The sequence below is a fragment of the Thamnophis elegans genome, chromosome 16 (genome assembly GCF_009769535.1).
Source record: "Thamnophis elegans isolate rThaEle1 chromosome 16, rThaEle1.pri, whole genome shotgun sequence".
Classification (NCBI taxonomy): Eukaryota; Metazoa; Chordata; class Lepidosauria; order Squamata; family Colubridae; genus Thamnophis; species Thamnophis elegans.
This window is the reverse complement of record NC_045556.1, coordinates 36639380-36656679: the sequence shown is the minus strand read 5'-3', so window position 1 is coordinate 36656679 and position 17300 is coordinate 36639380. Positions and strand designations below refer to the sequence as shown.

The window sequence follows — 17300 nt, the reverse complement described above, 5'->3', positions numbered from 1 at the left end:
CCTTGCTGGCATTCTGGTTCTCTGCTATAAATGTTCTGGGTGTGTTGTTTCAACATGGAACAGTGACACAGCATACTGTGTGATCAAGAGAAATCATCTGGGGAAAAGAAAGAAAGAAAGAAAGAGAGAGAGAGAGAGAAAGAAAGAAAAGAAAGGAAGGAAGAAAGAAAGAAGAGGGAGCGAGCGGGGGGAGAGAGGGAGGAAGAGAAAAAGGAAGAAGAAAGAAAGAAGGAAGAGAAATTAAGAAAGGAGGGAGGGAGAGGGGAAGAAGGGAGGACAGAAGAAAGAAGGGAGGGAGGAAAGAAGGAAGGAGGAGGAGAGGTGGAGGGAGGAAGAGAGAAGGAAGGGAAGAAGGAAGGAAGGAAGAAATTAAGAAAGAAGGGAGGGAGGGAGAGGGGAAGAAGGGAGGAGGGAAAGGAAGGAGGATGGAGGGAAGAAGAGAGAAAGGAGGGAGGAGGAAGAAAGAAAGTAAGGAAGGAAGGAGGAGAAAGGAGGGTGGGAAGGAGGAAAGAAGAGGGAAAGGAAGGAAAGAAGAAAGAAAGAAAGAAAGAAAGAAAGAAAGAAAGAAAGAAAGAAAGAAACAAACAAACAAACAAACAAACAAACTTGCTTGTTGTCTAGCAGCAGCACGATGGGATTCAACTCCTTCCGTGAACGATAATACGCCCGGAGAGGGACAATAAAATTATACAAGCCGTTGCCCGCAGTCTCAGCGGACACAATGATCAACTTGTTCTTGAAGCCATAGGCCTTCGCGTCTTCGTAACTGTTGTGTTTGCAGCCCTGGAAACACAGCATCACAAATGTCCTTCAATAGGCTGGGATCTACGCTCAGTTTTTAGCCCAAGATTGATGCATATTAATTGACCCAAAAAATTACAGGTAGTCCTCAACTTACATCACTTTCAATTAGTGACCGTCCCAAGTCGCAACAACACTGAGAAAAGAGACTTCTGGCCGTTTTTTCACACACCGTTGCAGCATCCTCACAGTCATCTGATTTATATTCGGATGCTTGACAACTGACTCACCTTTACGACGGGTTGCAGCATCCCAGGGCAGTTACAGGATCCCCTTCCGGCAAGCAAAGTAAACGGGGAAGCCTGGTTGACTTCAGAACCAGGCGACTCGTTTAACAACTGCAGTGATTCAGTTAACAAATTGTGTTGAGGAAAGCCGCAAAACAGGGACCGTAAATTTCTCCCGGCAGCCTACATTTTTGGGCTTAGGTCGTAAGTCGAGGGCTACCTGTATCGTTCCACTTGGGGATCTTCGGAAGTGGCCTCTTACCTTGTCCAGGCGTAAGCAACAGAAGGGGGCCTTGACAGGTAAAAGATGGCAGAGGGTTGGAGAACTTCCAATGTAAGGTGAGTTGGGTGGATACCCTTTCACATACCTTAAAAAAAAGGAGATTTTGCATAAAATGAAGTAATAATAATTACAGTCAAATAAATGATTAACAATGACAATAATGTGTTGTGGCCCAGCAGGTGCCGTTGGAGCTGCCACCAGACTCCGACAGCGAGGGGCCCTATGAGTCGGCTCTGGAGGATGTGGAGGACCCTGGACAGGGTTCCGACTCCGAGCAGGGCGCAGAGAGGCTGGTTGGCCACCAGGAGGCACCTGAGCCTTGGACCAGTGGGGAGGAGACAAGGGAGAATGATCCGGATGCCAGTAGTGAGTTGTTCCAGGATGCCCGGCACTGAAGAGCTAATAGGCGTCAGGAACAGTTGTGCAAGTACAGGAGGTAATTGCACTCAGCTGGTGGTCATTAGGCTCCTCTCCAGACTATAAAAAGACTGCTTGTGCACATGCCCCTCTTGCAGAAGTCAACGCATTGACTAAAAGTTGGAGAACTTTTGTAACTAGCTTGGCAGGCTGGATTGCTGACAAGGTTTGTCTGAGTTGCTGCCAAGGTCCTTATCTGTTTGTTATGCTTGGCTTTCAGCCACCGAGGTTTTGCTTTCTTGCTATTAAAGTACATTCCAGTTAAGCTTGTCTCGGCATTCGTTACTGGACGGAGGAGGGGGTCAGAACAATAAGGTATATGTATATACTAGATTGATAAGATGAGATTTTGTATAATTTGTAAGGGAGGACTATGGAGAGAGGATGCACGAAAGTTTTGTAACCAAAGATAAACAATTTTACAAAATATGGGACTTAACTTAGCAATGCTTAGACAAAAAATAGGGAAGTGAAATATACTAGAGAATTTTATAAAGATGTATTACTACTGGTTGGATTTAGGATGATGTAATGAAATGCCGTAATATAAATTTATTCAAAATTTAGAATATCTCACATAAAAGAAAGTAATAATAGTTATAGTCAAATAAATGTTTAACAATGATAATAATTGCATACATATACACTATATTGCCAAAAGTATTCGCTCACCTGCCTTTCCTCGCCTATGAATTTACTGTAAGTGACCTCCCATTCCTAATCCATAGGGTTCAATATGACGTTGGTCCACCTTTGGCAGCTATAACAGTTTCAACTCTTCTGGGAAGGCTTTTCCCAAGGTCCAGGAGTGTGTTTATGGGTTTTTTTGACCATTCTTCCAGAAGCGCATTTGTGAGGTTGCACACTGATGTTGGATGAGTTTACAGGGCCTACCACTTCGTGGCTGAGTTGCTGTCATTCCCAAACACTTCCACGTTCTCATAATACAGCTGACAGTTGACTGTGGAATATTTAGGAGCGAGGAAATCTCACAACTGGATTTGTTGCGCAGGTGGCATCCTATCACAGTTCCACGCTGGGATTCACTGAGCTCCCGAGAGCGACCCATTCTTTCACCAATGTTTGTCAAAACAGCCTGCATGCCTAGGTTCCTTGATTTTATACACCTGTGGCCATGGAAGGGATTGGAACACCTGATTCTGATTACTTGGACGGGTGAGCGAATACTTTTGGCAATATAGAGCCGAGGTGGCGCAGTGGTTAGGGTGCAGTACTGCAGGCCACTTCAGCTGGCTGTTATCTGCAGTTCAGCGGTTCTAATCTCACTGGCTCAAGGTTGACTCAGACTTCCATCCTTCCGAGGTGGGTGAAATGAGGACCCAGACTGTGGGGGCGATATGCTGACTCTGTAAACCGCTTTGAGAGGGCTGAAAGCCCTATGAAGCGATATATAAGTCTAACTGCTATTGCTATTGCTAATGTAATGTATACCAGACTGATAATATGAGATTCTATATAAAGTGTAAGTGAAGACTGTGGTGAGGATGCACAAAAGTTTTGTAACCAATCGACACACTGTACGAAACTGGAAGATGGTTTTATGTTTTATTTTTGCCTGTGTTTGTTTGTTTAAAAATAAAAAAAATTACAACCCCAAAAAGGAGATGAAGATTTGAGCCCTCTTTTTCTTCCTGTCTATGCTTTCCTCAGCAAAGAACATAGATTCCAAGGGCCAGAAAGGACTCCCGAGCTCTGACATTAAACTCACCAAACGAAAGCACACACTGCATCACTACTTGTAGGACACGCAATTGCAGAACCTGAGTTGGGGTTAAAAAAGGGATCAGTCCAGAATCCCTACAGAGCCACAAATGAACTAAATCCAACCTGCCTTGAATTCCTGTGGACCCTTATCTAACTCCAAGCAGCTACTAACTGTTAGTTGAGAAGATGCCTATGTGTAGGCACGAGTAGTAGCAATAAATCAATTTAATTGAGCCTTCCGCCTGACACTACTAGATAAATACTGCAAAGTTTCAAGGAGCATCTGCTTTCGTCTCCTCTTCCTCTCCACTAGTGACTCAAGTTTCACTCCTCAACTCGGAGGACCGATCAAAACCAGATTCCACAACAGGTAGGGAGGGAAGGAGGAAACTGGAGCAGCAATTGGGAACACTTTTCCAACACAGCATTGTTTGAGTTCCCTATGCTTTTTAATGATGACTCAGCCCTGTTTAGCTGCAGACTCCTTCTTGCTGGCATTCTTCTAGTCCAACCTCTTGTTCGAGCAGGAGGACGAGCCTTCTCAGCACCATGTGACTAAACCGGAACATGCGTACCGGAGCCCCGGAAACTTGAAAACCAACTGGCCCATGCGCATGCGTGCGCTGGCCACCTGTATTCTGGTTTCCGACACTCCCGCATACCGTGAAGTTCAGTTGGCCGGCGTGCGTAAATGAGCTGGAAACCAGAAGAGCAGCTGGCGATGGCACAGACTGGGGGGAGGGAGGAAAGAGGGGTAAAGTTCAGCCATAATTAAAATGAGATCAGATCTGACTGCAATGGGGTATTGCCGAAACGGTGTTCCTAATAAATGACTGGATTTCTTTTGAAACTTGGCTTGAGGCTCATGAATTAATTAGGGCGTCTTTCGGAAACCTGACAGACAGTCAGATCTGTCTATTTGTCAAAACCTCCAATGATGGAGCACCCACAACTCCAGGAGGCAAGCCGGTGGTGTGTTCCTGCCACTTTAATAACCGGTTCGGTAATCACATGCTGATCGTCGGAGCTACCGGTTCACCTGAATCACTCCAAACTGGCTGAATCCCATCCCTGAGACAAACTCTTCCATTGGTTAATTGTTCTCATTGTCAAGAAATTATTCCTTATTTCTAGGTTGGATGTCTCCTTAGCAAGCTTCTTCTTGCCTTGCCTTCTGGTGCTTTGGAGAACAAGTCAATCCCCTCTACTCTGTCCCTCAAGTACTGTGAGACAGTTATCATGTCCCGTCTCCCACCCAATCCTTCTCTTCAATAGGTTACACAGGTTAGCTCCCTCATACGATTTAGCCTCTGTTCCCGTTATCCTTCTTGTTGGTCTTCTTGCAAGGAGGTCTACCTATGTTCAGGTGAACTACATCAGAAATGTAGACGGACGTCTTGCTCAACTGGACTTCACCAACCCTGATCAAGTTCCCCACACACCTTTTAACAGAACTCCGATTCGCAGCCCGCAGACTGGATCTGAAAAATTTAGAGAGGAGGGGGCTGCCTTTCAGCTGACTTCGTTTCAAGAATGTGAGAGTATCAAAGCAGTTCCACTTTTCCCCACCAGATGGTACTGCTGTGCCATCTTAGCCAAATAAACTCTTGATTGCCTCCCCGTTTTTGACAGCTGCTGGTGGGAGCTGGGAAAATAGAGCTGAAATAGACCATTAAGAGGAGGTTAATGTATGCAAATAGGCTCCTGCTGGGAGGTATATAATAGGAAATTTGCATGGCTGCACTTACGGGGGAACTGAATGCCGGAATCACACTGAGTCTCTTTTAATGCTCAGAGCACAACCTTGGCAGAGACGACATGCTCTCTTGCACATCAAAACACGTTGTTTTTTTTTTAAACGTTTCAAAGACAATCGAAATATTAATGGACAGATTAAAAGATTTGGCACATTTGCAGGTTTCAAGCGGAATAAACACACGGCGGAGATGTTAACAACGAAGAGGAGAATGGAAGATGAAACAGAATCGACGCGTAAAGCGGGGATTTTAAGATTGAGAAGAAAGGCAAAATAACAGGATATCTATCACACGTGAATTTCAAGTTGCGTCAAACTCATTGTGTGGGAGAGGTGGAGTGAAATGACAAAAGAGTTTGTGGACAAGAATGCCATCCTTGGTGTGTGGGCGGCTGTGTTTGCACGCTGTAGAAAGTTCGCCCCCAGCCCTCTCCTAGAAGAATGAAATATTTTGAGAAATATTAAAAAGGCAGAATATTATATTTCCCTGGAAACATGAATTTTTTTAGAGGCAGGAAGCAGACTCGCTCTTAATAGCTCTGCCTTTCTTAATAGCTCTCAGCAGATGTCAGCACTTAAGAGACAAAGAGATTGCTAGTTCTATTCATAAGCAAATTCTCTGCAGCAAGGTCTGAACAATGGTAGGATTAACCCTCAGCCACACTACCCTGTTTCCCCTAAAATAAGACCTCCCGGATAATAAGGCTAATGTGCTAAAATAAGCCCTCCCCCAAAAATAAGCCCTTCCCTAAAATATTGCAACACAGCAGCAACCATGTGGTGACCACACTTGCTGCCTTCTGCACCTCAAAAATAATAAGACCTCCCCAAAAATAAGGCCAAGTGCTTATTTCGGGAGTCAAAAGAAAATACGACATTGTCTTATTTTGGGGAAAACATGGTAGGAATTGCCCAACAAGCACCTTCATTGCATCAGCAGTCCAAACTTCAACCAAGCCTAGCTCAGACAACCTACAGAGCCAGCTATCACCACTACAACAACCAATAGAATGCATGTTCTTGCACAGGAACAGGAAGCTCAAGTGCAAATCCCAAGAGAAGGCATAAATACCTGCCCACTCTCAACTCCATAGGGTCAGCTGTCCAGAACCATGTGCCTGGTGGTACTGCTTCAACCATTAAACCCTCCTCCCAAGAAGCCCCCAGCCTCCATTTTGTCTCCAGTGCCTTCCTCCTGGCTTGGGAACTGAACCAGATGGATATTTCTTCCAACAGTGCATTTGAGCATGTGGGTGCGTTTGGGCTCCTCTTGGAGAGGATCGAAAGAACTCACTCTATAATAGTCAGGACGTCGTCATCGGACTGAGTCACCTCGTCCTCGGATTGGTCGCTCAGCATGTCGCAGGGTAGAAGAGAAGAGGCATCCGCCACCTCCAAAACTGGGGCGATGCTGGGCCTCCTTTTTCCAGACCCGTTCTCGGATGGCAATGTTAACTTGGAGCTGTGATTGGGATGGGATTCGGTGTTCTGAAGATCCATGGCCACCGTGCCTGGTCAGGATAACAAGGAGGAGGAGAGATCAGCTGCGGCCTGGGGCTTTGCTGGTCTGAAGTTCTCGTAGACCAGCTGGCGTGAAGGAAGGTCTTTTCCCTCGCGGGAAAACCAATGAAGGAGATGACTGCTTTTGAAAGTCAGAGGGATTTTGCAATGCACCTGTTGGGCACAAGCAACCAAAACCAATGGTGGGATGCAACCACTGATTTGGTGAATGCACACGTGTGCGCTTTGCACACGGGCGTACCTAACACATGCTTTGTATGCATGCTCAGCATTCAAAGACTGCCAATTTTAAGCTAAAAAGCTTACCTTCTATGTCAGTGCCAGTGAGTAAAACAGCTGACGCATGGCAACCATGCGAATCAGCTGAACTAAAAAGCAGGGAAATATTGGACGGGAAAGGGCAAAGGTGGATGGGCGGGGCCAGCTGCTCACCGGAAGTACCAGTTCACCCGAACCGGTCAGAACCAGCTGAATCCCACCCCTGGCCAGAACCATCCATGGGTGGTCTGAAGCAGAAGCTTTATTGCTAGTTAGAAGAACCTCTCCAGATTGTCCTCGTTCGTTTGGGAATGGTCAGATAAAGGTGTCAGGGATTCTGTGTCGCTTACTGCCACGTCAGGATTCTGAGCTCAGCCCCCTCTTAATGCCTCCTCCAGGCTGGCTGGAGATTCCACCCCAACCCATTTGGGGAAAGTTTAAGAGCAGCTCACCCATGCTAGCGATGATGCTATGGACTGGCAATCGTGACGGTCCCTCGTAGATCCCTTTGCCCATAAATTTCTGCTTCTGCTTCTCTTCCTGCTTGAAGATGAAGGCGGAGTTCTCCTCCTTGGTGATGTTGATGTAGAAACATGTATCGGATGCAGTCATGATGTGCCGTGGTCCCGGGTTGAGAAGGATGCTCTTGTTCTCCTTTTTCACGCCCATCAAGCAAACACCGTATCTGAGAGGGCAAAGGATCAAGGTAAAACCCAACCCTCCCAATATTCCTTTCGGATCTCCTCCTCGGCAAATCCACCCAAAGACCAAATTAAAAAATAAAATCGGGCATTTCCGTGTACTTTTTGTGAGCATGGAAGGACGCGTAGGTGAAGCTCTTCCCTTCATACTCCATGAAAAACTTGCTGTCGCCCATGCGGATGTGGTACACCTCATTGCCCGAGCAGCGCCCGTACATCCGTTGCCATTGTTCCGGAGACTCCTGGCCCTCCCTAGAAGTAAGAGAATAACGGAGTTGGAAGGGAGCCTGGCGGCCTTCTAGTCTGACCCCTTGCTCAAGCAGGAAACCAGAGGTGGTATTCACTTACTTTCCCTATCGGTTTGCAAATGTGAGCCTTTTGGCTAAAAAAGAGACTAAATGGGATGCCGTAGAGGCGGGGCGGGTGGGCGTGGCCACGCGTGATTTCCGCTACTAGTTTGGGTGAACCGGGGCGAACCAGTAGAATACCACCTCTGATGGAAACCCTCTACCATTTCAGACAAGTAGTTGTCCAACCTCTTCTTAAAAACCTCTAGTGTTGGAGCACCCACAACTTCTGGAGGCAAGTTGTTCCAATGGTTAATTGTCAGGAAATTTCTCGCGTGAGAAATTTCTCACACGGGAAAGTAAATTCAAATCAAACAGAATAACAGGAGGAGGAGAAGCGCGCTTGCCCTTTCTCAACTCACCGAGTGCTCTCTAGAAAATGTATTACGGAAAGCAGAAAGGACTTAGCAAGGACAGAACCTACGGGAAGATGTATCAGTTGTCTTGGGTTTCATGCATGAAAAAAATCACAGTCCAAAAATGGATAACTTTCTCTTAAGTAGAAACACAATGTAAGAGATGGCCAGGCTGAGACTGAGGGAGGGGTCAAATGTGTTATCAGTCATGAATTCCTTTGTGCTCACAAAATATCTAAATTCAGCCCACCCTTTGACATTTAGGCAGAGGTAAAGGTTCCCCTCACACATATGCGCTAGTCGTCCCAACTCTAGGAGGCGGTGATCATCTCTGTTTCAAAGCCGAAGAGCCAGCGCTGTCCGAAGACGTTTCCGTGGTCATGTGGCTGGCACGACTCAACGGCAAAGGCGCACGGAACGTTGTTCCCTTCCCACCAAAGGTGGTTCCTATTTTTCTACTTGCATTTTTTAAACGTGCTTTCGATCTGCTAAATTGGCAGAAGCTGGGACAAGTCACGGGAGCTCACTCCGTTACATGGCGCTAGGGATTCAAACCGCTGAACTGCCGAACTTTCTAATCAACAAGCTCAGCATCTTAGTCACTGAACCACCACATCCCATTTATCTACCGCCAATTTGCTTTGATTGTTAGTAGTTCAGAATCTTGTAGAGACCTTCAGCTTGCAATAAACTTTTATAACTCGTTTGAACGTCCGAGATTTCCTGATTTCTAACCGTCTGACATTCAACTTCTTTGACATGTACGGGTCAGATGTTGCCCCAGCTAGAAATTAAGTGGCCCGTCACAGTTTTTAACTACTTACTGCCCTCTGGAGGTATGGACGAGAAGGGTGATAAGAGTAGAGGTAGCTGGGCAGACACAATTCAGGGCCAGCATGGCGAATTTGCACTCCTCTTCGCACACCACGTGATCTAAAAAAACAACAACAGGTCCTTTCATATTCTGAAGCATCGTTTTAAGGATCTCTTTGACAAGTGGATTTGTAAGTACTTTTTTTTAAAAAAAAGATGCCTTTATCACTTTCAAGGTGTGACACTTTCAGGGGTTTGCATTTTGTAAATTTTGACTTAGCTCTGACCCAGCTCCCCAAACCCTTTGAAGTAAATATTCCTTCATTAGGAACGCCGCCATAGACTAACAAGTCCCTCTGGCAGGGAGATGAACAGTTGATTGCCACATCTATTCATCTCTGCCCCCTGCCTTGTATGCCCAGAGCTAGGATGGAGTTTCGCTAGCAGCGGTGGCTCTTCCGTCCCAAGGACCGGCCCATAGATTTCCACTGCTCTCCTCTCCTCTGCCACATCTATTCATCTCCGCCCCCTGCCTTTTATCCCCAGAGCTAGGATGGGGCTTCGCTAGCAGTGGTGGCTCTTCCATCCCAAGGACTGGCCCATAGATTTCCACTGCTCTCCTCTCCTCTGCCACATCTATTCATCTCTGCCCCCTGCCTTGTATGCCCAGAGCTAGGATGGGGCTTCACTAGGAGCGGTGGCTCTTCCATCCCAAGGACCGGCCCATAGATTTCCACTGCTCTCCTCTCCTCTGCCACATCTATTCATCTCCGCCCCCTGCCTTTTATCCCCAGAGCTAGGGTGGGGCTTCGCTAGCAGTGGTGGCTCTTCCGTCCCAAGGACCGGCCCATAGATTTCCACTGCTCTCCTCTCCTCTGCCATATCTATTCATCTCCACCCCCTGCCTTTTATCCCCAGAGCTAGGGTGGGGCTTCACTAGCAGCGATGGCTCTTCCGTCCCAAGGACCAGCCCATAGATTTCCACTGCTCTCCCCTCCTCTGCCATATCTATTCATCTCCACCCCCTGCCTTGTATGCCCAGAGCTAGGATGGGGCTTTGCTAGCAGCGATGGCTCTTCCGTCCCAAGGACCGGCCCATAGATTTCCACTGCTCTCCTCTCCTCTGCCATATCTATTCATCTCCGCCCCCTGCCTTTTATCCCCAGAGCTAGGATGGGGCTTCGCTAGCAGTGGTGGCTCTTCCATCCCAAGGACTGGCCCATAGATTTCCACTGCTCTCCTCTCCTCTGCCATATCTATTCATCTCTGCCCCCTGCCTTGTATGCCCAGAGCTAGGATGAGGCTTCACTAGCAGCGGTGGCTCTTCTGTCCCAAGGACCGGCCCATAGATTTCCACTGCTCTCCTCTCCTCTGCCACATCTATTCATCTCCGCCCCCTGCCTTTTATCCCCAGAGCTAGGATGGGGCTTCGCTAGCAGCGGTGGCTCTTTCAGCCCAAGGACCGGCCCATAGATTTCCAATGCCCTCCTCTCCTCTGCTACATCTATTCATCTCCGCCCCCTGCCTTTTACCCCCAGAGCTAGGGTGGGGCTTCGCTAGCAGCGATGGCTCTTCCGTCCCAAGGACCAGCCCATAGATTTCCACTGCTCACCTCTCCTCTGCCATATCTATTCATCTCCACCCCCTGCCTTTTATGCCCAGAGCTAGGATGGGGCTTCGCTAGCAGCGATGGCTCTTCCGTCCCAAGGACTAGCCCATAGATTTCCACTGCTCTCCTCTCCTCTGCCATATCTATTCATCTCCACCCCCTGCCTTTTATGCCCAGAGCTAGGATGGGGCTTCGCTAGCAGCGATGGCTCTTCTGTCCCAAGGACCGGCCCATAGATTTCCACTGCTCTCCTCTCCTCTGCCATATCTATTCATCTCCGCCCCCTGCCTTTTATCCCCAGAGCTAGGATGGGGCTTCGCTAGCAGTGGTGGCTCTTCCATCCCAAGGACTGGCCCATAGATTTCCACTGCTCTCCTCTCCTCTGCCATATCTATTCATCTCTGCCCCCTGCCTTGTATGCCCAGAGCTAGGATGGGGCTTCACTAGCAGCGGTGGCTCTTCCGTCCCAAGGACCGGCCCATAGATTTCCACTGCTCTCCTCTCCTCTGCCACATCTATTCATCTCCGCCCCCTGCCTTTTATCCCCAGAGCTAGGATGGGCTTCGCTAGCAGCGGTGGCTCTTTCAGCCCAAGGACCGGCCCATAGATTCCAATGCTCTCCTCTCCTCTGCTACATCTATTCATCTCCGCCCCCTGCCTTTTATCCCCAGAGCTAGGATGGGGCTTCGCTAGCAGTGGTGGCTCTTTCAGCCCAAGGACTGGTCCATAGATTTCCACTGCTGTCCTCTCCTCTGCCTTCTGCGCATCTGCATGTCAGGCACTGAACCCAGCTGTTCCTCCTCTTCCTCATCAGCCACCTCCAGACATGGGGCTGTTGACTCTCCATCTGAGGGATGACAGAGGACCCAGGCTCTCCTTCTGTCTCTCTCTCTCTGTGTCAGCTCCATTCTCTCTTCCCCCTTCATATATCTGCCTAAACGATAATGTCTGATTTTATTTCACTTTATCTTAATTAAGTTGAGGGATATCTTAAACCAAAAAACAAAGCAGGGACCTCTTCCTTGATTCTGGGAGCTGAAAACAGATCCATTGCAAATTAAAAGTTTTAGGTAACTTTTAAAAATGTGGTAGGATACTAAACTGCTAAATAAAACCCGTGTAACCAGGGTAGTGTGTGCAAATGAAGCTGTTCAATAAATGTTCCAGAAAAATTAACTAGCTGTTAATATAAAACTCAGTTTATATGTTTGCGGATGACAAATCATTGTATTTTTCTTTTTTATAGCCCAGCTGGTAATCTGCTGGCTAGTGTTGATTAGAAAGGGAATGAAAACGCGTTGTATACCATCCAGCCTTTCCCATCTGCAGAAATATTCTTTCCCCCCCCCCCCCCCTTGTTTTGGGTTTGATTTATCCATCTTAATAACCATTGGACAGATGGCTGGAAAAATCCTACCTGCAAACTTGACGTGGAATTTATTCTCCGGCTTCAGAATCTGAACGTAGAGGGGACAGTTGGGAGCAAAATCTTTCACCGCCCAAGCTCTAGGATGGTTTGATGATCCTACAGAAGAGTGAGTGCAAAGATCCTACTTAGAAATGGTCCCTGGAAATTTTTCACATTCTATGCTGGAGCACGGAAAGAAGTTTTTTAAAAGGTCCAAATTATTTGAACCCGCCGTTTCCAAGAGAATGTATAAGCAATATATTGATTGTTATGGCATTACAATAAGAATGAAATGGAATAAAATGGAATATAGAATAAAATAAGAGAATATAGAATAGAATATAGAATAGAATAATAGTATAATAGTATAGTATAATATAGAATAGAATAATAGAATAGAAAATAGAATAGAACATAAAACAGAATAGAATATAGAATAGAAAAGAATATAGAATAGAATAGAATTAGAATATAGAATAGAATAATAGAATAGAATGGAATGGAATAGTAGAATAGAATAGAATAGAATAGCATAGCATAGCATAGCATAGTATAGTATAGTATAGTATAGTATAGTATAGTATAGTATAGTATAGAATAATAGAATAGAAAATAGAATAGAACAGAAATAGAATAGAATATAGAATAGAAAGAAATAGAAATAGAATAGAATAATAGAATGGAATAGAATATAGAAATAGAATAGAATTAGAATATAGAATAGAATAATAGAATAGAATGGAATGGAATAGTAGAATAGAATAGCACAGTATAGTATAGTATAGAATAGAATATATAATAGAATAGAATGGGACATAAAATAGAATATATAATAGAATAACATAACATAGAATAAAATATAGAATATAGAATATAAAATAGAATAGAATAGATGGAATGGCATAGTAGAATAGAATATAAAATAGAATAGAATAGAACATAAAAGAATAGAAAATAGAATAGAATAATAGAAAATAGTATAGAATAGAAAATAGAATAGAATAGAATAGAATAGAATAGTATAGTATAGCACAGCACAGCACAGTATAGTACAGAATAATAGAATATAGAATAGAATAGAATAATAGAATGGAATGGAATGGAATCATCTGAGGATTTCCTTCAGAGTTTCACCAATGTTGTCAGGGATGGGGAAAGAAGGGGGATGAAGCCCCTTTCTCCTCTCCTTGGCTCAATCCTCTTGTCACTTTGTGTTGTGACTTACCGCAGCTGTGCGGTCCACCTCATTTCGACTGCTCAGAATGAAGCAAGCTTCCCCATTGTCCATCCTGCAAATACAAAATATTCCATGACCCTGACTCCCTGGGAAGTTAACTTAGAAACACACCTGGAAGATCATATTTAAAGTGGGAAACTTGTTCAGTGAATATGGCCCCATTTTACGACTTTTCTCGCCAACTTTGTGAACTTGAACCATTGTGGTTGTTAAACGGGTACCACCGTTGTTGAGCGAATCTAAGTGAATCTGGCTTCCTTGTCGACTTTGCTTGTCAGGAGGTTGCAAAACGGATATCATATGAGCCTGGGACGTCAATACGAAGTGTGCAATGCGCTGGCGTGGTGGAGCTAAACTGGGGTGATGACTTGCGTGCCATCACAGGTATAGTGCAATATTAATGCAATATCGGTGTCAGGCCTGCAGTTATATCCCTTTTACGATCTTTGGCCTGCCACAGTTTCTCTTATTTCAGTATGCTGTTTCATTAGTGTAGTAATTGGGAGGGTGGAATAGAAAGGAGTAGAATTGTGGAATGTGTTGTTGTCATTCTTTTCTAGAAGCCCAAGGTCATCTTTGTCTCTGCACTCTGCACCTGACCGGAACCAGCTGGGTGCAGATGCCAATGTGGAAGAAGAAGATTGGACCATGTGATGGATTTGTGGGTGTGGGGACAAGATCATGAACTTTCAACTGGGTGGGAATCCTAGATAACTTCCAGAATTGGGATTCAAAAGATGTGCTAAGATGTCTGACTTATTAAATTGGAACTTTAAGGATCGTTTTGCCTTGGACTCTGATTTAATTCTGCATGATACTTGGAACGCTGACAATCTGGTGTCCCATTTCAATTGTATCGCATGTGAAGGATGTGTGTTTGTGTTTTATTTTGAGAGTTATAATGTACACTGAAGACGGCGTTTCATTTCGTTTGTGTGAGGTGCAATGACAGTAAACTAAATCAAACTCACTTTGCTCTCATGAGGTCCTGATCTTTCAGGGCAGATCCCTGGAGGTAGATCACCCGCTGGGACCACAATGGGATCTGAAGCACACGGCGCACCTGAATATCCATTTCTGTGGGGCAAAGGATGACCACGTAGTAATCCTGAAAGGTATGTTAAATGAAGACTCAATCATCTAGGTCGAAAGTATCTAGCAAGCTTAAATCATGGACCAACCAGATGAAAGATGTTTGGCTACTCATCCAAGAACCCAAAATGAAAATGTTTAGTTAGGCATTGAGTCAAGAGAGTTTGGAGTGGTGTGGTGGCCTGTAGGTGGAGCTCTTGCCTCACAATCTTAGGTAGGGGCGATATTTCTCTGTCTGGCCACAAGGGGAATATATCTGCTGAACAAAACTCTGCATTGGGGACGGAAAGGCATCCGGCCAGTAAGGACTCAGTTGCATTCAGTTGCCCAGACTCCACCCTGCAAGGGATTATGGGGTCAGTAAAAGAAGATGATGAACAGAGTCAGAGAGTTGTTGGGATGTATCAACTCTTGCCACACTATTGGCCCCTCCCAGAGGAAAGAGGAGTGAAGGGGGAGGGGGCTTTTGCAGGGAACAATTCTTTCCTTCGGTCATTTCAAGAGTGTAAAGTTCTGTTTGTGATTATGAGAGACTCTGTGCCAAGTTTTGCCTTGCCCTGTGTTAGGAAACTAGTTATCTGGCAGCTCTCCAAGCGAGATAAGGTTCGTGTGGATAAACATTCCTCTGAAGGCTGTTTGCCGAGCCTTGCAGACTGTGAATGAAGGAATTCACAGTCATCTAAATAAAAGGGGTTTTTTGCCGGAACCAAGACTCGGCTTCTTGCTTTTTAAGGAAGCCTGGGTCAGAACATTCCCGATAAGACAGCCCACCCAACCTTTACCTGCAGCCTCGGATGAGCGTAGAACTCGTTCAGGAAGTCCATCAGCAGATCTATCTTGAGGGAGCTGACACAGAGCACAACATGCTTCTCCGTCTGAGCCCGGTGGCGGCTGTAATTTCCTCCTGACTTCTGCCGCTCCATCCACAGGTACACCAGCTCTTCAACTGTAGGCAAAAACAAAAAACAAGCAAGCAGATCTTCTCCAAGGGTCTGGGATATGGGAAGAGTTCCCTGGTGGTTAAAGGTTCTCCTTGATGGAGAAAGATCTGGGATCTGGGCAGGCTGCCTTTGGTGGTCAAGGATTCTCCTTGACGGAGAAAGATGAGGGATCTGGGCAGAGTTCCCTGATGGTTAAAGGTTCTCCTTGATGGAAAAAGATCTGGGATCTGGGCAGGCTGCCTTTGGTGGTCAAGAATTCTCCTTGACGGAGAAAGATGAGGCATCTGGGCAGAGTTCCCTGATGGTTAAAGGTTCTCCTTGATGGAGAAAGATCTGGGATCTGGGCATGGCTGCCTTGGTGGTCAAGGATTCTCCTTGATGGAGAAAGATCAGGCATCTGGGCAGAGGGGCCTCACAGTTAAAGGTTCTTCTTGATGGAGAAAGATCTCCCACCACCAGCTCAGGAGGTGATGGAGATCTGATCAGAGTCCATACTATTATGGATGGAAGGAGGAGGGATATATCATTTTTGAGGGAATACCAATGCTTTTTGCTTTGATCTAGCAAGTTGGAACTCCAGCACTGCCCTCACTCCAAAGCCCCTCTTACTTATGGCTCATCCCATCCATATCGTGAACCCCAGAGAGTCATACCTTACCTGCAGAGGCAAGACCACAAGGGCCACGCATATCATGATCACCACCAGCAGCTGAGAAGGCCAGATCTTGGGGGTCACATCTCCGTAGCCGACGGTGGAGAAGGTGACGATGCAGAAATAAAAGGACTTGAAGAGCGAGAGATTCTCACCGGCCCTTTCTAAATGCTGGATGCCACAGGTTCTAGATCACAGGGGAGGAAAGATGAGATTCTAGCAGTAAAACCAGGTTTTCATCATAAAACTTTTACAGCATTGACGAGCAACACCTTTTGGTGGGCTGGATGGCCATCATCCAAGGTTCTTGAGTCATTTTGAAACTGGGAACAAGGAGCTAACTAATATTGCTTCACTTGGCATGTGGTCAATGAACCAATATTTTGGTAAGCTTTCTACTTATTCCTTTGTCCATAGGAGAGAATATTGTAGCTCAGAACTGAACCTGTGAGGTCCTTAGTGCTCTCTGAGCTTGGTGGTTTTCTTGCAGATGTTTCATGACCCAACTAGGAAACATCTAGTCCAGGGATCCCCAACCTTCGGACCTCAGGGAACCACTAAATTCATAATTTTAAATCCCGCAGACCACTAATATGATCTGCCTAATGAATGGCTGGATGGGTGTGGCTAGCTAATCATGTGACTGGGTCGGCATGGCCAACTTGATGTCACTCACTTCGAGGGGCACCTCGCCGGCCTCTACTCATCCCTCTGCTCCCAACATCTCCTCACCTGCCCGCCCAGGATCCTTAGGGTCCCAACAGGAAGCAGTTGCTGGAGCTAAGCAGCCACCAGGAGAAAGAGTTGGCCAAACAACTCAGTTCAAATTGGATTTGACCGAGAACGAGGCTCAGCAGAAGCACCTCTGAGGACTACGAGCATGGGCTTTCCAAGCAGAGGGAAGACCTGTGGGAGTGTAAGGCCAGGTGCCGGCACCTGGAGGCTCAGCAGGCTGAGATGGTCAGCCAGTTCCAGGCCATGATGCCGTCCCACTGGAACGAAGCCCTCCGACTCTTCGCCACCAGCGGCTCTTCCCTCCAGCCTTCGCCCAAAGCCCCCCACCAGGAAGTTGAAGCAGACCCCACATTAGAACTTCTGCCCCCCTCTGACCCTCACAAAAAGACCCCAAAGGGGGAGACTCTCTGCAACAACACAA

General features: G+C 46.2%; 1 protein-coding gene across 1 annotated transcript in view; it reads right to left on the bottom strand.

Annotated features, from left to right (window-relative positions):
• The window catches only part of LOC116519457 (potassium channel subfamily T member 1-like), an 86615-nt gene that overhangs the window by 16050 nt on the left and 53265 nt on the right, over positions 1-17300 (bottom strand). Inside the window, 13 exon segments of the mRNA XM_032233323.1 lie at positions 611-783; positions 1291-1396; positions 6504-6720; positions 7441-7673; positions 7792-7941; positions 9217-9325; positions 12232-12324; positions 12327-12339; positions 13448-13511; positions 14431-14567; positions 15334-15497; position 16074; positions 16151-16331. Coding sequence (XP_032089214.1) covers positions 611-783; positions 1291-1396; positions 6504-6720; positions 7441-7673; positions 7792-7941; positions 9217-9325; positions 12232-12324; positions 12327-12339; positions 13448-13511; positions 14431-14567; positions 15334-15497; position 16074; positions 16151-16331 — 1641 coding nt within the window.